This window comes from Catharus ustulatus, chromosome 16 (assembly GCF_009819885.2).
Source record: "Catharus ustulatus isolate bCatUst1 chromosome 16, bCatUst1.pri.v2, whole genome shotgun sequence".
NCBI lineage: Eukaryota > Metazoa > Chordata > Aves > Passeriformes > Turdidae > Catharus > Catharus ustulatus.
The window spans coordinates 9205081-9231744 of NC_046236.1; the positions used below are offsets into that span (position 1 = coordinate 9205081).

The 26664-nt window shown below is 39.3% G+C and overlaps 1 protein-coding gene across 3 annotated transcripts in view; it reads left to right on the top strand.

The window, feature by feature from the left end:
* MOSMO (modulator of smoothened) overlaps nt 1-26396 on the top strand; it is a 30679-nt gene extending 4283 nt beyond the window's left edge. For 2 of the 3 annotated variants that reach the window (XM_033074347.2, XM_033074349.2), the window contains exons 2-3: nt 16185-16397; nt 22493-26396. In XM_033074347.2, the coding sequence (XP_032930238.1) occupies nt 16185-16397; nt 22493-22677 (398 nt within the window). In that variant the 3' untranslated portion in view covers nt 22678-26396. Of the gene's footprint in view, nt 1-1109; nt 1231-3459; nt 3530-16184; nt 16398-22492 lie in introns of all 3 variants that reach the window. The other variant, XM_033074350.2, reaches the window with a different exon arrangement.
* Nucleotides 26397-26664: the final 268 nt, after the last annotated feature.

Here is a 26664-nt window from a genome sequence, read left to right on the forward strand (position 1 = left end):
CAACAGAGCTGACCTGGGCCATGTTTGTGTTTCAGCAGAGCTTCCAATTTCATCTTGCATCTATGACTAAAGTATCAAGGTCACTTGTGTTAGGAATTACACTTTTCATTTAAACTGCCTTCTGTATCTTGCTGTGCAGTAACAGTGAGAGAATGAATTATAGATATGGAATGTGACATTTATTTAAAATTGTCTCTACCAGTGCTGCCTTTCTATTTATCTTCTAAAGTGTTATGTATAGGGGTTTGCATACTCAGTTGCATTTTTATTTGGGAAGGATGATTTCAGATACAATGGTCTTACAGAAGAGCAGGCTCTGTGCAGCAGGCCATTCCTCCTGAGGCAGTTAACTCCCTGCTCTTGTGGAGTAAGTTGTGTAGTACTTAGTGGAAAATTACTGATGTTGAGTGTTATTCCTCTGCATGTCATAGCTCTTCCTGAGGAATTTTGTTTCACGATTCCAACAGGAGCTGTAGCTTTGTTGGGATCAGCTTCATCCCAACAAACTATCACAGGTAGTGATGACCAAGCAATGATTCCTGGCTCCTTCTGAGCTTGAGACCACTGAGATATATTTCTCTAAGGGGAGCACTGGCTGTACATGGAATAAACCCAAGATCACATTAAGGTGCTCAAATGAAACTACTTCTAAATAGAATAAAACAGATAAAGTAAATAAATTACCCACAACTTAAAGAGGGTATAAACTTGAGTTCCAGCTGGCATTTATTGTTCTAAATGAAGCTGTCTGCTTAAATAGCAGTGATATGTAAAAGTCAGTATGGTGTGTTACCAGTGACTTCTGTCCTTTAGGGCCTGTGCTGAGAAACTGTTCATGTACAATGCTCCCCTGAGGAGAAGTCATGGTATAGAGCAGCCATTGTGCTGTCCTCTGAAGGAGATACTGTTGTTTCTGTGATGTGTGGGTAGCTGGCTTTTCAAAAACTGTCTGTAAAAGGGTTCTGGTGATCATTTGTTAAGCACCTTGCAATATACTCAAAAAACACAGTATGCATCTCCCAGCTCTTCTCAATAGAAAGTGATGGGACATGATAGGAAGCAATTCTACAAAATTACTTTTTCCTAATGTTTTTTGTGCTATCGTGTAGTGACTGTGACAGGAGAAGTTATTTGCCTTTTCATGAACCTGTTTGGATTGTATGCTGAAAATACAAAAAAAAAGGAGGATGATACAGAGAATGAAGATTTATGTACCATCAGGTCCTAGAGGTGAGTGCTGAAAAGCAATCTCCAAAGCCATCTGAACATCAGAGTGTTAAAATTGGATTCTAAGACATAATTTCAGGAAAACACATTTCTTTGATGGATGTTCCCAGGTGTGTTAGGAAGGAGGGAAAGGTGGTGGTGGGCTGTGATGTGTTGCTGATCCCCACAATGAGGGATGAGGATCTCCTGCTTCTAAGATGCAGCCTGTTCCAGCAGCACTTGCATTTCAGAGATGTTGCCAATGCCTTGAAAACAACAATACCAAACCTAAACAAGAACAAGATTCTGAACCTCATATAATCTGAATACTCTTATTAGAGTAGCCTGCTAATGGACCTGCCTGGACAGGGAGGGTCAGTGCCATCTTTAAAAGGAACATTTCCATTCTACTTTGTGTCTGTAGATGTCTTTCAAGTGGATGTGAAAATGTGACAAAGCAGAGTGCTTGAATTGTGCTTGGGTTCTCTAATCGACCAGGCCTTAAGGCACAAGCAAAATCAATAGAAAGGCATTGTTGTAATGAATTAATTTTGTGCTTACTCAACCACTCAGCATTTAAACATATGGAACTATTTTATGTGTAGGAAGAATCTCATGAAAGAGCTGTGTCAGCCTGGTTATTTGAGCCTGCCAGAGAAGACTTGAGAGAACCAATTGTTTTTGTCTATAGAGGAACTGATGTTTTACATCTGCTTTTTAACAAACACAAACTCACGCTGCTCCTGTTAGGTGCACATTTTGTTTCCTCTTTAGCATGTGAAGGTACAAAACTGTTAGCTTGCCTTCCACCAAATCCTACTGAATTCCTCACTCTCTAATTAGAGTTAGGTAAGAAATACCTGATTATAGAGTACACATCTGGGAGCCAGTAACTTTCAAATCTAGTATCTGGTATGGCTGACTCTGGATGTTGGCAAGTTATTGTGGTAGTACCCCAGTTTCTTCCTCTGTAAAACAGAGGTGGTATATTTAACACATAACTTCTATTAGCATTACAGCAACAAAGCTTTAATTTTCTTTTGGCTTTGACTCTTGTTTCCTATCACAGTTTTACTTTATTAAACTAAGGGGAACAATCACAGAATAATGTGCATTTAATTTGTCTTTTCTAATAGTAGGTGCTTTGGATAAGGTACTTGAGTTTCAGATATTTGGAATAACCTTTCTATTTACCAGCAGTGTGCACAGTTCCTACAGAATTAAATTCTATTCACTATGTGCAGATACAGATTTGGTTTCTGTCCATCCTGTGCTTTACTCAAGAAGTATGTAACTGAAAAGCTGCTTTATACACAGGTGGTTTGTCTGTGGGAAAGGAGCCTTGCTGAAACTTCAGCTTTGTGAAGTTTCAGGAAGTTACCTGAGTTTCCTCTGGTTTTTTAAATCAATTTAGACCTGGTTTGAGGTGTGTATTACACTTGTTGCCACAAACTTACACCAGTCAAAACGAGAGTAACTTAAATGTATGAGTCTTAAAAGTAAGGATTCAATAGTGTGTACTGCAAAACAGAGATTTAAAGTTGTGTGAAATAATAAAAAAGAGGAATCCTGTTAATGGCTGGGGCTTATTAAAAACATTTGTATCATTTAGTTTCCAGACAGCACTTACATGTGAGCAGCATTATGTAAACTCCATTTGTACTTTTGCCAAAGCAAAGAAGATCAGTAGGTCAAACTTTCAAGTTTGACCTACTTTTTTTTTCATAGGTACTTCATAACAGCTCAACTTTTTCCCATTTATTTTCATGCAGTGTGTAGGATTTTCATCTTAGGCAGGAGTTCTTCACCTATTTCTTGAATCCTTTTCCAGCAGTGCTTGAGACCTTTTTATTTCAGAAGAATGTAACTGGAGTGACTCATGGATGAGGAAGTATATTGAACTTCACAGAGAATAAATGCTGCTATCTATTTTAGAAACAGATACAAAATGATGTTTGTAGTATGGTGGAACAAATACAATATGGAGGCTGTTTTATTCTTCTGCAAAGTAATTTGGGAAAACTATAAAATTATTTAAAATTTTTTGTTCATACAATTTTAAATTTGAAAATAATTGTCTTATTACCTAGATGTAAGTTATTATTGTAATTCAGAGTGCCTACAAACATAGTAATTGACAGAGTTTGTTATCAGTAAGGGCTCTATGCAGGAAAAAAGTTCTTTGATAATTTCTCAGCAATCCCCTTATGTATGCTCCAGCTGCTTTGCTCAATTTCACTTTTCTTCCCCAAGCCTCTGACTGATGGAGATATACACAGATCTGAAAAGCTGGAGATATGGCCAAGAAGAGGATCTGTGCAGGGTATGTGTCTATTTTAAGGAGAAGGGAAACAAACTAGACTGGCAAAGCACTCATATTGGCCTGATTCTCTGGGGATCTATGTGGAATCAGTGTTCATAGGTTATATACCCTCTCAGTGGGAAGCTTTTGGGTTTTTCCTATCATGGTATATTTTATTTCCTGTCTGATGTATTGTCTTGTACACGTTTTAAATTTTGTAAGTCGAGTTTATGACAAGAGTTTGGTCTCTCTTGGGTACCTTAGGAAACATCTGATTGTGATAGTTTGTATGTGGGATGGGCTAATCCAGTGGGAAATACTTCCTAGTAAGAGTGTGAGGTTCAAAATTCAGAGTGTGTTTAGCCTGGTCTTTGAGCAAAACATACTCAGTCTGTTGCATCTGGGTCCTTGGGATGAACTAAAATGTTCCCTTGTGAGGGCATGGAAAGCCTCCCAGTGATTCACTGCAGTATTCCAAGCCAGCACAACACAGTGCAATAGGCAACAGTTGGCTGCTACCCAAAAACCTCATGGTAGCTGCAGTTCTATGCCATAAATTACAAAGCACTTTGGGATCATTAAGGATGACAGTCTCTCGAGGTGTAGTGATTAATAGCCCACTTGGATGTTTAAATACTTGTCCGGTTGAGGACAGTTCACATTAGGCCTTGAACTTGATGGTGAGCAGTTCTTTGTGCCATTGTTGCACACTGCATTAAGAGGGCTGGGCTGTCTCTGAGCTTGGTATGTCCAAGAATTTATTAATCAAGTGACTGTTCATGGACAGTAAGGTCAGGTAGGTTACTTCTGCAGTGCTCATCATGGTGCCAGCTTCCCAGTTTGTATTCTCACAGTTCTTATTCCTGGGCTTTCCTTTCTTTTGCCCAGGTTCTTGCATGGTTTCCACTCCTCTTGCTGTGACTGCTTTTCTGCAACATAGTTTGGTTATATTTGAAGGAATAGGTGTGGGATCAGAACAGGACAACTGATCATTCAGTGTACCTCAAAACAACTTTGCTGTGAATACTTCAGATGGGCTTCTTTGAACCTAGATTCTTTGTACTTTTCTCGAATTGATGGCATATATACTCATTTCTGCAATAAAATGTTTGTATACGCAGGAATGAGAGGGAACCTGTCTTCATTGATAAGCAGGGCAAATGTAGAGATTCAGGGGAATGGTTTCATCAGTGTGAGCTTAATGTATCAAACATTAACAACCTCTAATTGTAATGTCTTTATACCAAAGTCAAGTGAAGAAAATCCATAAAGGGTTGTCATGGGCTTCAAATTTCCTAAAGGCTGACTTTTATATAGTGGGTAACTTGTTTGACTTGAAAATTTGCTTTGATATATTTGGTATTCTCTATGCAAAATAGAAATACTCTGAATTGAGTAATGAGAGCTATCTTTTCTCATAGACGGTAATCCAGCAATATTCCCACGGTCAGTGGAAGTGTCAGCTCCACAACTGCAACAGTGGAAGAATCTGATTTTCTTTCTTGTAGAGGAGAAAAGCATTGCTGCTTCCTCTGTGTCTGTTGATGTGAGGAGCACATGCTGTGGGGGAAGAGAAGTCACAAGGGTGAAGAAAGAACTTTTTTATTTTCCTTAGGTTGAATTGCATTCTGAAACGAATCGTGCACTTAAATTCATGTGTTAATGATGTGCTCTCCGTCATAGAAACTCGTGGGAAGGAGCATGTTTCACTTTGTTTTTTAAACCCACACTTAATTCAATTTAAAAACTATGCAACAAGATTAGACAGGAAACCTGAAGAGATTGAAAGGCCAGGAATTTCCAGTTTGGTCCCATAAATTCTTTCAGTGGAATATTACTGGGTCACTCAGCAATTTCAAGAAGCACCCTAAAGCTTAATGCATGAAAAATTGTAGTTTTGGAAAAATGGAAGTAGCAGTTGCTTTTTCACAAACAGAAGCCTGTTGACTTATGCCCAGTGTAATCTGAAGTAAATGTTCTCTGTAAGTAGATGTTCAGTAAGATGAAGTTGCTGATAAGAACAGAGGATCTCTTGGTTGTTTATATAAAATCTAAAATTAGAGTGAATGTGTTTCAGAATGTCAATATAACAACTGTATAAACATCTGTTAACAGATACATTATTTGGAGCACTATATAACATTTGGTTTCTTTTCAAGAGCAGTCCTCCATGCTCAGAAAGGACTGAGCCTTCCCCTTTCAATAAAATCATATTTTACTTCAGTGAAGTGCAAATTTAACTGTTCAAGAACAGTCTGTCTTCCCTTTTATGTTTTTTTTACTAGTATAAGAGAACTCTCCAGACTCTTACAGTCTATTTTTGTAGATGCCAATTTGTGATAAGAGAGAAAGTGTTATCACCACACAGACAGCACCTGTTAATTGCCTAAATAATTCAGGCTTAAATTATGCAAGCTTCTAAAACAAGAACTTGCCCTAGCAAAAGCGATAAGAAAATGTGTACTTCCGGATAAATCCTGAATATGCTTCCTGCATTCCTATTCTTCTTCGGGTTTAATGTTTTTGTTGTGATGTGAACAGCAAGTAAATGTCTAAATTTGAGAAATATTACTGCAGAAGAAGATTGGGGTTTGGTTTGGTTTATTTTCCAGTTTGCCTTTTATATTGATGGGGGCTTAAAATGTAAATTAGCCAGGAAACTGTGTGCCAGAAGTCCTGACAGACAACTTGTATGTAGTTAAGCTATATCTCAGTCTGTCTTTCAGCACGTGAAGTGTTACTTGTAGATAATAAAATCTTGGCTCTATACCTAATCCCCATTTGAAGTGCAGTTTAACCTGTATTCCCAGTTGTTACAAACATGTCATACACAGATTTGGCAACAGTTAAAAAGCGCCTTTAGGAATAAAAACTAAGGGTAAGTTTTATTTTACTTGAAGTATTATTCTACTTGCAATCAAATACATTCTTCAGGCAAATAGATGCTGTTCTTTAGTTGATAAAACTGCCTTATGAAAAAAGCAGATCCAGTGGACAAAGACAGGATCTTGTATATCCCTGGCAAGTACAGTGGTGGTAACCTGTGTGTTCAAGGAAAGACTTGCAAGATCAGAAATGTATTTAATCCTTCCAGTTTTTCTAGTGCCTTTAATGAAGGATTACATCTACCTGCAGACCTCCCTTCTCAGGTGCTTATTGCTATAAATACAATCCTGACATCACTTATGTGATGTAAAGAAACTGTCACAATTGTTAGTACACTTGGTTTCGGGTTTAAATGTTTTGTTCTTTATTTAGTGTAGTCTGTTTGTTGTACTTTCAGGTGACCTGGGCCTAAAATATTCTGTCAGTAGTGGGCCAAGAGAAAGTTATGCTCAGGTGTAGGCAAACATTGAAGCTCCTAAGGTGTATTTAGGCTGAGTGTTTGCAGAACAGATGCTGAAACTTTGCAAATGTGTTTCTAACCATATAAATGCCAAAAAGCATTTCAACACTTCTCTTTTCACCTTCACCACTGGGTGATTCATGAGGCCCTGGAAGAGCCAGATCAGTGGGTGTCCTTGGAGCATGTCTGATGCAAGCCGTGATCAGTGCAAAGCACAACAGACAGAGGAAGAGGATCCTTATTCCTCATGAATTTCATTGTTAAAATGCACCAACAATCTTGAAGTCAGAGCCAGGACCTGAAGTTTTCCCTTACGTTGAATGCCTTTGTCACTACCTTGGAGAAATTGAATTAGACTGTAACCAGAAACATTGATACATGTTTTCTCTCCATGAATAAAAAGAGGGAGAACAATAGAGTGCTTTAGTTGGTGTGGTTTGAGAATTTTGATGTATTCGTCCTGATCTGCTTGAGTATATGTAATAAGTTTGTAACTCAGCTAACTTGGGGAAATTATGCTTTTGGATATGCAAAGTTAAAAATGGAGGGCTCTGAAGTCCAGTTATTGCCAGCCTGTGAACAGACCATCTTACCAGGCACCTGTGTGGAAGGTGATCCACTGCACTGAATTTCTGTGTTGTTCTGGTTGTGCTGTACCACAGGGCAAGCCCTGGTGCTCCATTCCTGTCCCAGCCTGGCCACCTGGCCATGGCTCCTGTTGGTGATGCAGCCTCACAGACCTGCACATCACCCACACAGCTGTAGGTGCTGGGCACTCCTGAGAAGACTGGAGTAGGGTCGTGTGATGTATTGAATAAAGAGGTATCATTTTACAGCTCTGTCTGAAGCCAAATGTAACTAACTGTTAAAAAGAACACACGCTCATCAGATGTTAAATGGCAGAACAGCTGTGGGTGTCATAGCTTGTGGCTTTCAGCTGAACATATGGTGTAAAATGGTGTGGCTGACTCCAAAAATCACTTTTAAATATTGACACTGCCTTTGATCTTTCTTTTTTTAGTCAGTGAATTTTGTCAATTTTGAGTAGCTCTGCTTTGGTTGGAGGAAAAATGGAAATAACTGGTTTCTTTGTTTGTGTTTTAAACTAAATAAAACATTGCTTTCTTATTTTAGGAAAGTTCTGTCTTTTTATCCAGGCCATTGCTACTTCAGAAACTGTAAAGATTCTAGTCACTGACAAAACTGTTCCATTGTGAAAATGCTTATATTGTTAGAAAATAAACAACCAGAAGGATGCAGCTTATTAGAGATCCTTTTAACCAGCATTTAATTAATGCTGTCTTCTGAAGTAGGAATGAATACCTTCTTCTGAAGGAAAGAATACCTCCAGCACAGGCAGATTTCTTGGCTCTGATTTGTGAGAACACACAGCCTTTGTTGTGTCAGGAGAGTTGTTACTCATTAGTGCCTGAGGGTAGCTCTTAGAGAGTCTGGTGGTCCATCTCAAAAAAAAAAAAACTAAAAAAAAAGAGGGGTTGCAAAATTAAAAAAACATTAAGTAAAGTCAATACACAAGCATCAGGCATTGAAAGTTACTAGAATTCAGAAATAAAATCACTTTTTGTTGGTCCAAATGTCTGCAATTTAGGCATCTCTTAGAACTAATGTATCATAATGATTGTCATCTGTAGTAATAAACTTTTCTAATATGTGCAAGTCTTTCCCAATAGAAGGCCCCTGATTTTTTTTCTCTTTGAGAAAGGAAGAGGGAGGGAGAAGACTGTGGGTTTTTTGGAGGGGGGATTTGGTTTGCATTAGGCATGATACAAACACAGAATTGAAAAATTTTGAGGCAACTTGGCAGCAGATGTTATTTAGCAGCAAGGCAGGCTTTTCTGCCTGCTGCCACAATTCTTTTGACATTGGCTTTAGACTTTAAAATTTGGAACTCTTCTCTTTAAAAGTCAGTAAGATTTCTGAGGAGTGCCAAAAATGGTACCTAATAAGTTCAGTTTTCTGGAAATTAGATTGTTAAGTATAATTAAAGTGATAAGTTTCTCATAGCTAACATAAGCTGCATTTGAAGCCAGAGATATTACCTCACCTGTATGAATATTTTTAAGAATACTCTGTTCCTGAAGCAAGTAAACATCCTTTACATCTCCAGAGCAAGAAGGATGATGCATTTCAAAGTAGGTTTGAAAGGCAGAGAGCATCAGATTTGAGAGAAGGGGATAAATGGAGTAGAAAAGAAATAACAGATTGTATAATATAATCTTAAACAAGGACTCTTACAACTCTTACTCTCAAGGTTCTTAAAAGAGGCCCTCTAGATATAGAAGGGACTTGACAAGTAAATCTAGGTCTTTATTAAAAACTGACTTTTTAACATTATATAAATATTTTTTAGCTGTTTGCCTCGTACCAATAGAAATCTAGTATGTGTATGACTTGATCTTGCATCTGTCCTTCTTCAAAGTGAGAAATTCCAAAGCTTTTTTCCCAGGGTTATGATACCTATTAGATGATTTGAGACAAATTGGAGTGAAGGCCAAAAGCATAAGATTTGGCATGCAAAAGGCAGGAAAGATAATTTGTAATCTGTTTTGAACTATTCTGTGCCTTTGCAGCTGAATCTTTATTATTCTTTTCAGCCTTCCTGTAGATCATCCTTTAACATTCATAAATCTTATTTTAGTGAGTCTTGGTTTCCTGTTAATCTTCTACCTGGACAACGTACTGGAACATCCGCAGTGAAAGAATCAATCTGTTCTGCTACATCCTGAATGCTGTTCTTGCATGGTAACCTCAAAGTTATTTTAGCAGCATAAGTGCTAAAGAGCATCTACTCAGACTACCTCCATTCCTCACAAAAGAATTAATTATTTTTGTAAGAACTGTGCCAGACATTGTATTCTCATACTTGATTAGAGACTGACAGTTGATATTACCTTATATTTTGATTCTTTTACATACCCTTTATACCTATCTAGGTATAACTCAGTTACTGTGTTGTCCTACAATGACTGAAGCACAAATGTGGAAGACAAGGTGTTCAGCTTGCTTATTATAGTTACTTATAGTTAATTATGTGTATGTGCTGTTTTAAAAAATGCTCTGCTATTATGCTATTTGAGAGTGTAAACTTTTAAAAATTGCTTTAGTGGGTCAAGGTTGACAATTGAAATGAGGACTATAATTTACAAGGCTATAACTGTGGACAGTTGTAGATACAGAGCAATTCTGTGAGCTGTGCCTGGGGACCTCATTCAGTGGGACCTGAAATCCAGAGACCTTGTGATTCTGTTTGACTCTTACAGCATGGGCCTTGCCGTACAGGATCTGGTGCTCTTCCCCAGCATTCTTAGTTCTTCTTTCCTCCTTGGTTTTGCAAACCAGCAGGATGCTGTTATCTTTTTCCTCTTCACACCAGAGGTGGTGCTTGTCCTACAAAGGCATGGCTTTTTCCCTAACCTTCTGCATTGCTGATTCTGAGCGTGGCTAATCTCATAAGAGGGTACAGGGCCTGATTTCTAATAGAGTTTTGCACTGGAATAAGTAGAATTAACTGGATGGAGTACCTGCAAGACCATGGTAGGGCATGATCAGTACTGTCAGTTTCCTGGATTTTGGAAAAGGCAGAAGGGAGAGCCCTCTGTTTCCAAGGAACTACTACTATAGAATTACAGAAATTTTGCCCAAAACAAAACACATATAAATAAACCTAAAGAAGTCATTCTGTCTTCCCCCTTTGTATAGCAACATCACTCCGAGTGCCTGTTGCAGGAAAATAAATTCCATATGTAAGAATGGGAAACATCCCACTTCAACTGCCAAATTCCTTTGATGACTTTGAAAATCATCTTCTTGGAAGTCCCTCCTCCTTGTTTCCTGTGTGGGTAGGTGCATTGGAACTATTCTTTCCATACTGTGTTGTTTGTTCCTCTCAGAAGTTCCTTGGCTATGCTTTGCTGACATTGAAAGCAGTCTTCTGTCAGAGAGCTTGGTTGCAGGCAAGGAGCAGCAAACATGTTAGAGGCAAGCTGGCTAATGCCAACTTGATGCTTATCCTTTCCACTAGTGCATAGAATTATTCTGTCATGACCAAATCACTGGTTTTCTTTAGGCATTTCAAGTTTCTGCTCAGTGCTGGAGCCTGCTCCTCTTAAGTGGACCTACACCTTTTCCCATTCAAGTTTATCAGCTGAATAGAACTTGAAAATTTTCCAAAACCAAGCTGTCCTTGTCTGTGGCCTAGTGAGGGTTACAGGGAATGGCTTAACTGAGCTGCCCTTAACTTCACGTGTGTCATTCCCTGGCGTGACTGTTACCTAACCAGCAGCAATGAATGTTTTAGTGTGCCCAAGTAACACAGCTCCATGTACTGTGCTCATTACTAAAACATAAAACTTAGCAGTGTCCTTGCCACACTGGCAGTTTTTTAAGATTTATGTCACCAGCACCTCATTAAGAAACCTCTAAACTGTGCTTTTCACTTAGCAAATACGCTTTAACAAATCCACAGTACACTAAGGAGAAGTGTCTCCTTTGAGCAGAAACTGTCAGACTCTGCCAGTCACAGCTGGCATTTCCAGCAGCACCACCCCATCTCATCAGGACAATGAGGGAGGGAGAGCAAGTGGTTCTCGGGGGGCAGTTCCATTTTTAACCCCTTCACAAGGCATATTGGCCCATAATACTTTGTGTTAGTATTTAGCATTTTGCTAAGGATGTGGTTGATGTATGGGAGGTAGAAGTAAGGAAGCTGTTGTGAAGGAATATGAGGTTGCAGATGCATTTAAACCCAAGAAAGAGCATTTTGTCTAAAATGATGGTAAAGACCAAACTCATTTTCAAGTAGGGGCAGTAGGGGAGTGCAGAGGAGGAGCAGCTACCCCAGGCTGAGCAAGAGCAGTTCTTGGGGTTTGTGTCTTGAAGGTTCATGTGCCAGCATAGCTGCTGAGCTCTAGGACCTTCTGACATTCGAGCCTCACCTCATTCACTGCATCTTGCTTTTACCATATTCGTTGTTTCTTGTGCTTATGGCAGTGGCAGTGGCACCTCTCCTGTGTCCATCTGTCACACTTGATCCTGTGTGTCCTGGCACTCAGACAACAGAGGAACAGGGAACATCTGAGTGGCCATTACTATGCTACTGCTTTCCAGCCGTGCTATCACTGTGCCACTTTTAATAATTCACAAGTGATGTAGAGGAGGGGGAGTTAAAGGGCTGCAGCAATCTTTGTTTCTCTCTATAAAGTGTGATTCCTCCTTGGTGGCTCTGTAGTTACCAGGGAAACAGGAGAGGGATGGCAGAGCACAGCGGGGCTGGAGTGGGACTTGGGGGTCAGCTTCCTGGCAGCTGCACATTGCACTGGGGGAAAAGGAGGGCTTGCCTTTCCTTGCTGCCTTTCCCCCTCTTTTCCTCAATGGTTTTGTGAAACTTAATTGTTAAATAGGTGATGCTCCCCAACGTTGGTGTATTTGTTGAAGAGCCTTTTTGTCATTGATTCTAGTAAAAATATGCCGTGTTGAAAAATGAGCATTACTGGTGGTTTTGAGGAGTTGGATGCTGACAAAAGCTTTCTCTGAAATTAACTGGAGCCCTGGTTATACATAGGTTGTTATTACTGAGGGGTTTTTTAATGTGTTAGAAATGCTTTGGCACCTCAGGGAATAGATTTACTGGAAAAGACTAAGGACCACTTCAGGAAGGACCATTTACTCAGTGCAGCATTCTCTGATTTGATAAAGGTTGGATTTCATTTTTAGTAGTTAGCATATCTATCCTAATCACCTCCTGCTTTAGCAGTACTGACCTGAATAATGGCAGTCTCAAAAGCTCTGGGGACAGAGGAGGTGAGAGCAGGGAGCAGCCCCCACACCTCAGGGTCATCTCTGTGGCTCCCAAGGGCTGAGCTGTGCAGGCAGGGGGAGGAGGGTGGGCAGCTGTGTTTACTCCACTGCCAATGTTTGGTGCTGGATCCATCTTTCAGCTGCCTAATCTACTGGCATTAGCTGTGCTGTTTGTTCCATACCTGTGTTAGGTGCTTAGATTTTCAGCAATTATGCTGGAGTGGTTCTGAGAGGATGACTTAAAACCTTTTACTTAGGGATCTCGATGGACCTTGGTGATTGGTTTGAAATGGGCTGTTGAGCTGTTCTCTAACTAAGGCAGAAGGACTCTGCAATTTCATATCTCTGTCCCTCTTTTCAATGATAGACTAGATAAGAGGAAACAAGATTTTCTGTAACAAGTTTGTTTGTAGCTCCCTGGAAACTGCTGATTGCTTCAGATTGGGACCAACAGAATAAAATAACATATAAACATGCTCTTCTTTTGAATTTCATGGCAAATGAATACTGTTTTTCCACACCAGAGACTTCTTTTGAAGTCTGAATTCAGCACATTTGTCACTATGGGATGAGCCCTGAGGTTTCATTTCCTTGTGCCAAGTTTATGCACACAACTGAGGTATTCCTGTGTAGTCAACTTGAACTTTAAATGAATTTATGAGCGCATAATGAGGTTGATTTTCCAGTTACCTTTGTGAAACCTTCAGAAATGGTTCACAGACCTCTTGCCCTCCATTTGGCTCCCTAGAGGCTGCACGCTCAAGGTTCAAAACCTTAAATATGGAGTACATCTACTTCAGATTTGTAATCCATAAAGTAAAGAAGAAATACTGTGTATGAGCTAGCAAGATCTTAAGCATAAAACTCAGTATATTTCCTCAAAAATGTCAGATTCTGAAATTTAATTTCTGACACTTTAAAACTCTGATTAAAAAAGAAAAAAACAAAACAACACACCAGAGTGAAACAATACCAGAAGTGATGTTTAGGAAGCCTTCCTCTGAATAGTTTCCTGCTACTATCCATGCGTATTAAGAAGGAATGCTACTGTGGTACTCAAAATTCAGAGATTTTTTTTTTCTTGTTTTCTTCATTTTCAGTTCTGGGTTTTTTTCATTTGGGTGGGTTTTTTTTTTCTAAAAATCACCTTTTGGAGTAGTAGATGTTGATAGTAAGAGAAATTGCATTAAAAATAATAGTTCGAGATGGAGTTTTCTTGTTTCCTCTAGATACGGCACTTCTGGGCTTAGCTTTGGTTCTCTCTGAATCCGACATGTTAAATGTGCTCTTGTTAATTGAAAAAATATCTTTAATATAAACTGCAAATTGCATCTACAAAATAAAATAGTTGTCTCCCACTAATATGTGCTTATCTACAGGAACTGTTTTTCAGTTAAGACAAAAAACTGAACCAAGTTCAGCAGAGTGACTCTTATCACTGCTGCTTTTTCCAAAGTTAAAAATGCACTAAATTATTGCCACTGAAGTCAGGAGAAGTATTTGAATTCAGAAAACATCTATTGAGTGTATGATGTCATTTTTATGAAGTCATTCTTTGATTAGAATTGCAGTTTAGAAAAAAAACTGATTTCTGCTGTAAGGATAGTAAAATTGTTGTTAAATCCTGGTGTTGCAGAGTGATTGAGATTAATTTCCTGTTCTGTGATGCTGCAGTGAATAGTCTCTTTATCCCCAAACTACAGGAAACTGCTCAGGGTTTTGTATGAGGTTCTGCAGTGTGTGTGTTCCAGGGAGCTTGACTTTTAACGACACGAGCACATCTCCCCTTTGCTCCAGCAGCTGATGTGCAATGAAAACATTGCAAGCTATGGAAGAGAAGCAGTTCATGTAAAACTACTGTGCAGATGTGGTGCTGGGCAGGATTGCTTGTGTAACCCTGGCTCAGGTTTGTGTGATCCTGGTGCACAGCAATGGTGTGATCTGGAATAGAAAATGACAACCTTATTGATTTTGTAGTTGTTCTGTTCTTAGCTGAAAATTCATCCCTGAATCTTTCAGTCAATAGATGTGTAATTAAAAGGATATATTTGAATAAGACTGAAATTTTGTAGTTTAAACAAATGTTGCAAGAATACTTCAACAGTACTGATTGGTTTTGCATTTGGTTCTTCTCATCCCCTGGGATATGAAGCAGTACATTTAATAAAACTCTAAACATCTAATAAAACATTATATGCTGCCTTCTAACCCAACAATTCTAAGCTCAGAAGCTGATTCTGCTGGTAGTAATTGCTGAGGTGTGAACACAGAGGATCTGTAGAAATTGGCTCCAGGGTGCCAGAAGGTACATGCTAGGACTGGTTACTCTTTTGACTGTTGGCTTTCTCTTTTGTTTTATGCTTTTCCTTTCCCCAAAAAAGAGGCTAGAAAGTATGACACATGTTTCTGCCTCCAAAGGACATGTTCAACCTAAGCTTCCCAGTCTTACTGTAATTGTCTAAGTTGTCCTCTTTATTTGAAACAGGTCAACTGAAACAATATTTACTTGAAGTAATTTGTGGAGAAAGATGTTGATGCTAATGCTGTCCATTGCTAGGTTTTGCTCCTAATGTAGATAAAGGATTATTGTGATTACTTAGGATAACAGTTCAGAAGAAAGGACAAAATTGAGAAATCTAGAACATAATATTTAGAGATGTTGGAAGAAATGGGTCTTAATCTTGCATGTTAAATTGGGATTAGAAATATAACTTCATTATTAAAGCTCACTAAAAGCTACTTTATAAGTCTCAAAAACACTGACTTGGATTTAAAAGAAGGTGATGATGATGATGATGATTATTCTACAGAAAAAACATCATTTCCGTTAAATCTTTATGGTTCCTGTACCAATCTTATCCTTTTTCTAGGATCTTTTTGATAGATCTTTAGTGAAGATATCCCAGTTTCTGTGCATAGTAACTCTTGCTAGTAATCAAAAGGATTGATCAGTCTTGCATGGAAGGACTCTTTTTAATGAGTTACTGTCAAGAAGTGGGGTGGTTTTTTTAAATGTTTTTAAAATCATACATTAATCAAATGCAGTTTTTGCTGCAAGAGTCAGAGGCTTAAAACCATATTTACAGATGAGGGAAAAAGATATTAGACAATTAAAGGCATTTTAGGGGGTTTGCAACTCGTTTTGTTAGACTGTAAAAGTACTTCATCTTGCACAGATGAGGGAGTGATCCTCTATGCAAGTCAGCTACCACATTAGCAGATATTGGCAGGCTTTATTACGAGTGCTTTATCCCTTTGATTAGACCTTGATTGCCACTCAGGAAGCAGACAGAGCTTGCAGCCATCTCACTTCAGCTTGTGCAAGCATGTCATGAAGGAACATGAAGATAGATGTTTACAGCCTATCCCCATCCTCCGTGTTTGAAAGGCTTACTAAGGTTCATCAAAGAAAGAATCCCTTACTTTGGGGCAATTCTGAGCTGTGGTTTGCAATTGAGCGCCCCTCAGAGAGGATTTTGAAAGTTTACTTGCCTCTCTGCTATGTATTTTCAGGTGCTCTCACAGTTGGCCTTGTGCGACAGTGTCAAACCATCCATGGACGTGACAGGACCTGTATTCCTCCACGGCTGCCTCCCGAGTGGGTCACTACGTTATTTTTCATCATAATGGGAATCATTTCACTAACTGTCACATGTGGTTTGCTGGTGGCTTCCCACTGGCGAAGAGAAGCTACTAAATATGCCCGCTGGATAGCTTTCACTGGAAGTAAGTGACCTCAACTGCACAGTTGACCTGTATGCAGGGGAAACTGGTGGAGTCTGAAATAACACCATAGTGTTGGAAAGGAGCGAGTGCTTAGGGCTCCTGCTATGCAAAACATTCCTTCTCTTTGAATACCACATCTGAGGGAAAAATAAGTCTTCAGAAATGAAGGGGTTGGTATCTTAAGTGGCTGTAATTGAGAGTAATGGTGTGAAAGAAAGGAAGGCCTGACTCCTTTGCCTTCCTTGGGCAGTGCCATTAATTGACCTATGAGTAGGGCTAGAAGAGGTCAATCCTGACTTGAGTGGCTGTAGTATTTCATGCTTCCCCACTCCCATATATCCAGGACTTAATCACAGTAGCTTGCAGTTACTGAAAATTCCCTCTCTGAGGCAGAAGAGGCAGTTGGTACATCTGAAGTAACCTGTCCCTTACTCAGGTGTCTCGTGAATACCTCCTTCAGGATTGAGGCTGGTTCAGTTCTGCTTCATGCCCACAGCAGCTGCTTTATTCAGAATGTCTGCATCCTAATTGGCTATGCAGGAGGATTGCCCACTGCAGAGCATCTGCTGTGCTTCACAGCACTAAGACTTCTGCTTCCAGAAGTGACCTGCAGCCGTGCTTTAGCCAGAGGGAGGAGTAGCAGTGCTTTTCTGCCTCCCTTCATTGTGCTCTGCATGAGCACCAGTGTAACTCCTCACAGCTGAGCCCTCTCCAGCAGCCCTCTGTTTGCACACAGGGAAACATATCCTATGGCTACTTAGTGCAAAGAAAAAAACAGTTATAATGAGCAAGAGGAATAACTTTCAAACTTCCTTTTCTTGGTGTGTGTTACAGGCTTAGCCCAACTGTGAAATGGTGCCTTAATGGTGGGGATGACAGCATGAAAAAACTCAAAACCTGAGGGCTTTTAAATTGACTTGAATTATGACAAACCACTAAAGGTAGTGTGAACACTAACTAGAAAATGCAAGTTTGTGGTTTACATGGGCATAAATAAGGTTTAATGCAACTCTGTGACATCTAATGATATCTGAGTTAGATTTAACCTTGTTTTTGGGAAGGGAATAGTATTAAAAAGTGCTCAGCTTCAACAAAGGTGCTTCACTGAGGCACTTGAATAGTCAAAGCCATCTTTCTGACAACGTTGCTACACAGCATATTAAATTAATAGTGCAGCTCTTGCAGACAATGGAGCTATTGAAATGCTGTATCCATTGTGATTGACTTGCATTTATTTTCTGGTGAATGATTAAAATAGCAGACCTGAGTATTACTGAATATTCCATCCCAACTTTTCCAGTGCACCTGTTTGTTTATACATATTTCATGTGTATCTAATATATGGGGGGGTGGGGGGGTAAAATAAAAATGCTGTATAAAGTTAAAATGTTTACAGTGAGATGGAGTCAAAGCTCTTGGGTAAAGAGGGGAATTTGAGTTCTAGATATCAATGTTTTTCTTTAATATCTCAAATAATTTAGTTTTCTACAGCTGTGATGATTAGTTCAGCCAAAAAGTGTGGTACCCTAAAGCTTTTTTGTTTTGGGTTTTTTCTCTAGAGATTTCTTCAGACTTGCAACAGGTTCATTGTTAGACGTCTCAGTATAGAAGGACATTTTTATTTCAGCATTTGTCTTCTTGGTATGAGATGTTCAATAATGAAACACACTAATTTGTTCTTTTGCAAGTCAGAATTATTCATAATTCTATTAAGATATGATCTGTGCATTGCTGAAATTATAAAATTCAGTGTCTTAGGTATTCATCTCCAATACATACAGTTCTGTGACCTTTGCATTCCTGTTAACAAAGATGATGGGGAATTTTATCTCTGAACTCACTTGTTAGGAAAATTAATTTTGAAAGAGAAGTGAATGGAAGGAAGAATTCTAGATTCTTCAAAAAGTTGTTGAGAGTGATTTGTGTGGTTCGTCAGATGCAAGACAAATTAGTAACCTATTTGTAGGTTACTATTAGAAAATATGCAGCCATGTGGAATCAACTTGGAATATCCTGAGCAGATCCTTCCTGTGAAGTGCCTGTTTAGATGCAAACGTGTAACTCATTAGAAGGGGGTAGGGAAGACTTCATATTTATATTACATCTCATCTGCAAGTGATTTCAAGACTCAGTGGGCTCATGCAGGCTGCTAGGAGATACTTTTCTCCCAGAACTCTCTGAACACAACACAGGATGTGTTGTCCTGGGCAGGCAGGGAAATCTGCTGGGGCTTCCAAGGGAAGCTCTGGGAGTGGCAGCTCCATTCCCTCAAATGCAAGAGGGTCTGGAGTAAACACCTGAGGCAAAGGAATCCTTTTGCTCAGCCTTTTCCTTACAGGTCTGAGAGAAGCAAAGAGAGTCTGGTAAGAGGTCATTTTTGCCCAGTTCATGCTGGAGGTTATATATAGTTGTATAACTTATATTTTTCATGGAATTTTTGGTTGTAATCTTGTCATCTTGGATGACTCCAGGTGTTTTCAAGTACATATCTATAGCCAAATTTTTTCATCTGCATACCTGTAAATATGAATTGTTGCTGAGAGTGGTCTTGTTTATCTTGTTTAGCTAAGAGACATGAAGAAGACAGAAGTTTAATCTGTCAGTTCTCTTTCTTCTATACACTTCTGTTGGGATACACCCCAAAGGGTATTTACAAGCACAGAAGTTGCCTCATTCCCCAGTTGTTGGTGGGTTTACTTCACAGAAATTTATCCTTCTGACATCTCTGCAAACAGTTTTATGGAGAGGAGAGATACTGCTGTCCTCCAGGTCATACTGCATGAGAGACAAAAGTCTTATACAGGTAAATGTGAAGATTTGCCTTCATTTTTTGTAGAGAAGAGTCTTTCAGGAATAAGTATCCCTACTGATGTGTTAGGTATATGTCACTCTGGGCATAGATACCACCAAAACTATCATTGGTGTTTCAGTAGTACCACATTCATGGAGTGTAATGGTTCCTTGTTGGTGTTCATCTGTGCACTGCCCAGGTTTTGTGTGATTCTTCAATGAACAGGGGCTTACAATCCCATAGCTGTGCCTAGTGTGCAGGTAGCAAGCAAAGCTCTGATTAGCTGTTCCTTTGCTTGTGTACCAGAACTACCTTTTGCCATCCCAGCTTCTATACCATCTCATCACTAATTATGCCCTGGGACATAGTGGCACAAGTTGGTAGCCAAAAAGTGACCTGGCTTTGTCTCTGACACTGCTCCTATTTTGTTATCTCTGCTTCAGATTTATGTAAATCTCTTGCCTGTCTTCCAGTTGATAAGATAGGATGTGGTGAAGGTGTGGAAATCTCAAATGTTGTATTCATGGTCCTTCTGACAGATACTGTTAAGTTCCATAAATAGAAACAATGTCCATAGCTTATTCCCCATGGAGGCCACATAGGTGATCTCATGTCTGTTACTGCAGTTTTGGCCATTGCAGGAATTCACAGAGCTCCCTCAAGATCTGTTTACATGGTACAGATTCATGTGTCTTACCATCTGCTGCAACTAGAAGGGGAATTAATTCTGTGTCTTCTACTACTGAATGAGGTGCTTGTCTGACATGTATCAAGGGAGAAGATGCTAGACAGAAAAATTGTATTTCTACCTGTTTCCAGCAGTTACCAGGGAGTCTGGACTTGGTTTGGGTTTTTTTGCTGAGGATTTAAAAGTTCATGAGCAATAATGGACTGCTTTTTGGAATGCAAGTGAAAATGGAGCAGGATAATCACATCCTTAACTAACAGTAGCTATCCTGTGAATGTCTGTCTCTGCTGTTCCCCAGTGAATAAAGTGCTTCTTGAGTTATTAAAGATTTGTACCAGGTGCTGCTTTCTATGTTATGTGTGTCTACAGAGGCAAGCAGATATTACAGTGAGCCCTCTGATGACTAAACCTTTTTTGAAGACCAGATTTCTTTTCAAGTTGTCATTAGATGCTCAAAACAATTTCAAGCTGAAGAATTACAAGAACTAATTGGGTTTTTTGACAGCCACTATTCAGATGCAGACTAGAAAGCTCTTCTATGCTTACACAGAGCTGCTCAGGAAACACATACCCATGCTTTCCTCAGATGGACTCAGATATCTGAGATACAATTCAAATAAGGAAGCATTTTTTAAGGATTGTGTAATGTGGAATTGCATGGACTAATAATCGTATAGATTAAAACTTTCTTTATTGTTTAATGTCTAAGGTCTGGTGTCTGGGTCTTCGGTTCTGTTCTAATAGATGGCCTAACAAGGTGTCACTGAGCAGGAATGTGGCAACTGTGCAGTTGCCAGATGTTTTCTGATTGTGCTCTTTCCCTTCCCCTTTGGAGAATCCCCGGCAGTGCGGGCACAGTGCGAGCGAGACACGAGCCCCCTCCAGTGGAACATCTGGGTTTTCCTGCTCGGCACTGGTAGCCAAAGGAATGATCCTGCTGCTGCCTGCTCTTGGCTCAAGGTGTTGTGAAAGCTGCTTTATGTGTTTTGGAAGGCAAGGAGCATCTGATGTTCTGATGTGGATCATGGTTTATGAAAGCATCATTCAGGTCCTACTTGGGCACTCTCTGAATTCAGATTCATCATGCCCAGTATCTTCTAGAATATGAGTGCTTTTTCCTCAGAGCTGAGACCTGTGCTATGGAAGTCATAAGCATATAAAATATGTGGTAAACTATTCGTCTTGGATATACATGGAGTCCATTTTAAAAATAGTTTAGTGAGGGCTGGATAAACTGGAGCATCTGTATTTAGTGAGGAAGAGCAGTAGTAAAGCTACATTAATAAATGTTGATGCTGCTCCAGCCAATTGTTTCCTCATCTCTCATCTAGAAACTTTGTTCTGGTGATACCAAAGGGGACAGGCAAGCTCCTGACTTTATTTCACATACCTTGGAAACAAAAGCAGCTGCAGCATTTCTTGCAGGGGAACTGGTGATTGAGGTGATGGCTGTTACTATTGCCAGTGGTTTTTGATGTTGCTTGTTTGACTTTTAAGGAGGCTCAAGTAGGGAACAGCATCCCAGGGTTTTCCCTTGTGGTGTTGAAGAGAAAGAGGAGACAAGGACAGCACTTTGTTCAGGCAGGAGCATTGTAATTTGGCTTGAATTTTCTTACTTGTGTGTGGCCAGGTTACAGGCAGAGTTTGAGGACTAGGAGAGGCTTCAGTGTGAGCTGTGCTTTATGTTAGAAGATGTTGGTTTGTGGATTTGTGGGGCTGGTGGGAGAACAGAGCAGGTTCAGCTCCTTGCTCCCCCAAGATCTAAGTAGATTTAGTTGAATTGTAGGTATTGTGGTGCCATAAATATATAATGTCTGACTCTTGAAGGCCTTGAAATCTGTCATGTAATTCTTAAACAGTAGTTCTGTATTTCTTGTACTTTCACACACAGAGTCAGTTGCAAGAACAAAACATCAACGTAAGTTTGAAGTGAAATAAAATCATTGCTTAATCTCTTTGTTCACAGAGTCTGAATTTAGTTTTTCACTAAGAAGCTTGAATTAAACTGAATTGGAAAACTTTCATTTCATTACAATGGGAAATTCTAAGGATATTTCATTATCTAAGGAAACATTCATATAACATTAGGAAACTGGTATCTTTTCATTTTAAAATAAACTGTAATGACAATCTCAATGTTTTCTATTTTTAGCAAAGCTTTTACAGAGAATGAATTTGTGAAGAATGGGAGAGGACAACTGGAGTTAAAAAAGACAACTTATAATAGAAAAAGTTTCTTCAGTGTTGAATGTTACTTTATCTTGACTGGGGAAAATGACTAAAATAACTGGAGAAGAAATGACAACTTTGAGATTGTGATAGAAGTATATCTATCAATTTTTATTCTGTGAAGAGAATTCATGATCTAGTGAGCAGAACTAAAATTACAGTCAAAATTGGGGACTTTTAGTCTTTCTTGGAAGTAGATGAGGGATGTTCTGAAAGCATCATAAAGCCTACTGAGTAATTTGAAGCAAGTTATGAGCTCAGATAGCTCTGATCTCAGCTCTTCAGTTCAGTCAGGATATTTTGCTTGTTTTTCTGGAGTGCACTGTGAACAGGTAAATATTTTCACTTTAACACAGCAGTGACTGTTTTTTTCTTTTTTCTTTGCAGTGATTCTATTCTGTATGGCAGCCCTAATATTTCCAATAGGATTTTACATCAATGAAGTTGGAGGTCAACCATATAAATTACCCAATAACACAGTGGTTGGGTCTTCATATGTACTGTTCGTCTTATCCATTTTCTTTACAATAGTGGGACTTCTATTTGCTGGCAAAGTTTGTTTACCTGGCTGATGAATGTCTGGACTGCAGAACTTTATTTTGGAAAAGAGCAAGACATCAGAATTGCATTCTTAGGAGGATGCCTAAATCATACTATCAAACACTGACTGAAAAGAGGAATGCTTTGACTTGTTCTCACTATGCACTTTGGATGGAAAAAAGGAGAGCCTTTCCCATAACCAAATACAGACCACGTTGACTAATCTCCTGAGCATACTTCAATGCAGTCAGGTCTGCACTGTGATAGGAACTAATGAAGAATGCTTTACACTGAGAAGCATAATGCCCCACGTTACTGGACTGTTCCTGTTTTTAACGTCTAACAATTTGGAAGTCAAAGTATTTATGAACTTTGTGGTGGACCAGAGGGTTGCGGAGGAATTCAAGTGAGGCTGGCCTCGCTGTTTAGGAGATTAGTGTTTTACATCTTCCTTCTGATGAGCAAAGCCTTTGGCACCAATGTGGATCAATCTTGCATTACTGCACCAAGAAGCCAATAGATCAAAACATGTTCTCTCAATGTATGTAACAGCAGAAACACATACATCCCCTGCTCCCCCATAAGCTCTAGGAAACACTAAGGAACATTTTAGAGGGGGATTTCGTCCTTATATTTATATAAATATATATATAAATATATATATATTTTGCTGATGCAGTATACAGTGTGTGTGTATGTGTGTGTGTGTGTATATACACATATGTATATATATGTATATACACACAAATGATTCCTGGAAAAGAACTCAGAATGCTTTGCTAGCAAAACACTGTGGTGTGCAAAACTAGAACTCAATAGAAAAAAGCCATTTTTCTGAAGGCCACATAGCTGAGAGTCTTCAGTTTACCTCATTCTTTGTAGCAGCCCTTGATTTTAACAGTTTTTTGTAATAGGTACAAACGATCCCATGCCTTTCTAGGTGCAATTTTAAGTTAAGCTAAAATTCTTTTTATGGTAATTTATTTGTATATGAGGGTAGAAGGTGAGATCATGTCATACCTTAAAATCCTAATTTTGGGAAACTGACACTATTTACATTATTAGCAACTGTTGTACAGAAAATCTCTTTTTCTACTGCATTGTTACATTAGCATTCATACATGTTCAAGCACAGCATTTTACCATAGGTAAGCATTTCTCTAGCACATATAAAATGCAATGTTTAAAGTAATGCAAACACTATCCCAGTGCAAAGATGGATGAACTTATTTTCAGTTGAGTATTAATTCATCTTTGCCAAAAAAATGAGCAATATAATTGTTAAAAATGTATGCCTTGTTTACTAAAGTTATTTTAAATGTAGATTTAATGGCTACCCAAATTTGGAGTAAATGTTCCTTACTAAAACTAGTTTTATTTTTCAACACAAGGATAAATCATTGAATCCACAGACATCTTAATTCACTACTAGGTTGGTGTTCCAGGGAAGCTGCCTGCACTATCAGTATTTGTTTTCCAGTTATTACATAGTTTACCTGAGATTCATTCTGAAAACAAAAAAATTGTCTGTTTTGAGCACTGTTTCATTGAGCTTACTCAAGGAACTGCATTAATGAATAGACAGCCATTTTTAGGATGAGATTTATGTTAAAATAAAATCAGCAGTTTCCAAAATAATCATGTACCAGATAAGGTGGAGTGTTTAAAAATAACACAGTTTGCACAATTATTTTAAACTCTGTGCCATTCTGACCATAGTGGGTCCCTGCCTTTCTTCCCTCTCCCCCTCCCAAGGTATTTTAATACAAAGAAGTTATTTGTTGATGTATATTTTCTTTTGAAATTTTTGACCAAACTTGCTACTGGAATGGTTTCTAGGTAATTTTTTTTCCAGTCAGCTCATTCACAAGTAGAATGGAGTGTTTATGGATCACTAAGTTTTTCCAAAGTATACTAACCTGTAAATTCAGCCAAGCACTTACTTGGAAATCATGGTTTAAATATAATTTGCTTCCAAATTTAAGCTAAGCCTTCATCTTAATCCATGTCCATCTGCATGGGCAGTCTGAGGCCCCTAGTGATAATGGTGGAGGTAAAAGGCAGGGTTCAGCTGCTTGATATGTGTCAAAATTTTGGTGTTATCACTACTGTCCTTAGATAACGTATTCACTAAAACTTGGATTATAAATTATGTTTTCAGAAATGTTACACTTGTAAATAGTTCAAGATTTTTGTAACTGGAACACAGCTGGGGGGTGGGGAGAGTTTCTCAGCTGCTAAGATTTTTTTCCCTTCCCACCCCTTCAACTTGCTTATTTCAGTTATTGTAACATCATGTGGATTTAGGCTTTGATTAAATGGATCATGATGATAATTAAAAACAAGCAAAACAAAATACACTTGTCTTGGAGCTTATCCAGACTGTGGTTGGCTGACTGGAAATTGATCTGATCTGCCAGTGCTATTGCTATGAATTATTAAATGTTAGCAAAGGTTTAACAAATAGATTTATTAAATATTTGAACATTTCAAGTCCAGGAATAGATATGGCCAAGTGCATTTAAAAAAACCCAAGCCAGTAATTGAAGAGACAGCTGTCAACAGTTGCTTTTAATAAGGTCACTAAGTACTATATAGTACAGTATTAATTTATAGCAGAAAATCATATCTTGTAAACTGTATATAAAACACTGTTTTATGGTGCAATCATTTGTCAAACTTATGTCTGTTACTTTTGTTTTAAAGTTGTGTGCATTCTTTTCATACCTAAGAGCATCACTGTAAAATCTGCTGAAGACTATTTATAGGTTTTATTTGCACAAGGTTTTGTTTTGAACTACAGGAAGTTCATACTGAACATGCCTAAACATCTGTAGACTTTTTCAGTTCATGAGAAGCAAATGTTTCCATATGAATCTTCTCCAAAGGTAATCCCATATTTGTGTTGAGTGTTTACATAAACTTTTCTGCCAGCCATTATTTTTTAACTTTTTGAAGGACAGCTCATTTCATACATGGCTAGAGAATTCCATTTATTCTTTTGCTTCTAAATCCTCCCAAAGGTTTGATGCCCCATCATAATGTAATCTGTGCACACTTTATCATTTATTTGGCTAACAAAATGTAAGATTGGGAACTGACAATACTTTCAGAAGGAAAACCGAGTAAATTTGTCTGTATAAATCTTATCATTGAGCTCAGCTGAAATAATCGCCTGGAAGCTGTTTGGCTCAGACCTGGGGAGGGTGTGCTTCCCAGAACACACCAGCCTAACCATTTACCGTGGTTTTCCCGCTGTTAATGCAGCTGCAGAGCGATGCCGGTGTCCCCAAGGCACGGGCGGTGTCCCCAAGGCACGGGCAGTGTCCCCAAGGCACGGGCAGTGTGCCGCACTCCAGCCCCGGCTCTGGCTCAGCCGGGCCCTCCTGCCGTCCCTGTGTTTGCGACACTTTGTGTAACCACTCCACAACACGGCTGTAGGTTCCTGTTTGCCCCGACACACACACACACACGGGAAAATGAAAGCTGTCCTTTAAAACCTTTGTGAAGGATGAACATAATGAAGGAAATGGTGTCTGCAGGTGGGCTGTCCTGCCTGGGCTCGAGGCCGTGCCCGCCGCCTGCGCCCCCCGGCCTTTACTGAGGGTTGTTTTCTATTGGTTAGAGCATTTTTTCAATTAATGATTTCCGAACAAATGTTAATACAAACTGTATAAAATGAACATAATTTTCTTCACTTGTATTTTTGTTATTGAGCAAGTTTATCAAAATAAATTGTCTACTAAAGCGACTGGCTCGGGCTGCAGTGACTGGAACCGACCCCTCACCGCCCTCAGGTGTGTCCCTCCTCAGGTGTGTCCCCCCTCAGGTGTGTTCCCTCTCAGGTGGGTCCCTCCTCAGGTGTGTCCCCCCTCAGGTGTGCTCCCTCTCAGGTGTGTCTCCCCTCAGGTGTGTCTCCCCTCAGGTATCCTCTCAAGCCCACCGGGCCCCTCGCCTCCCGTCCCCCCGCGCCCTCAGGCGGCCGCAAGCGGCGCGCCAGCCCCGGCCCCGTCTCCACC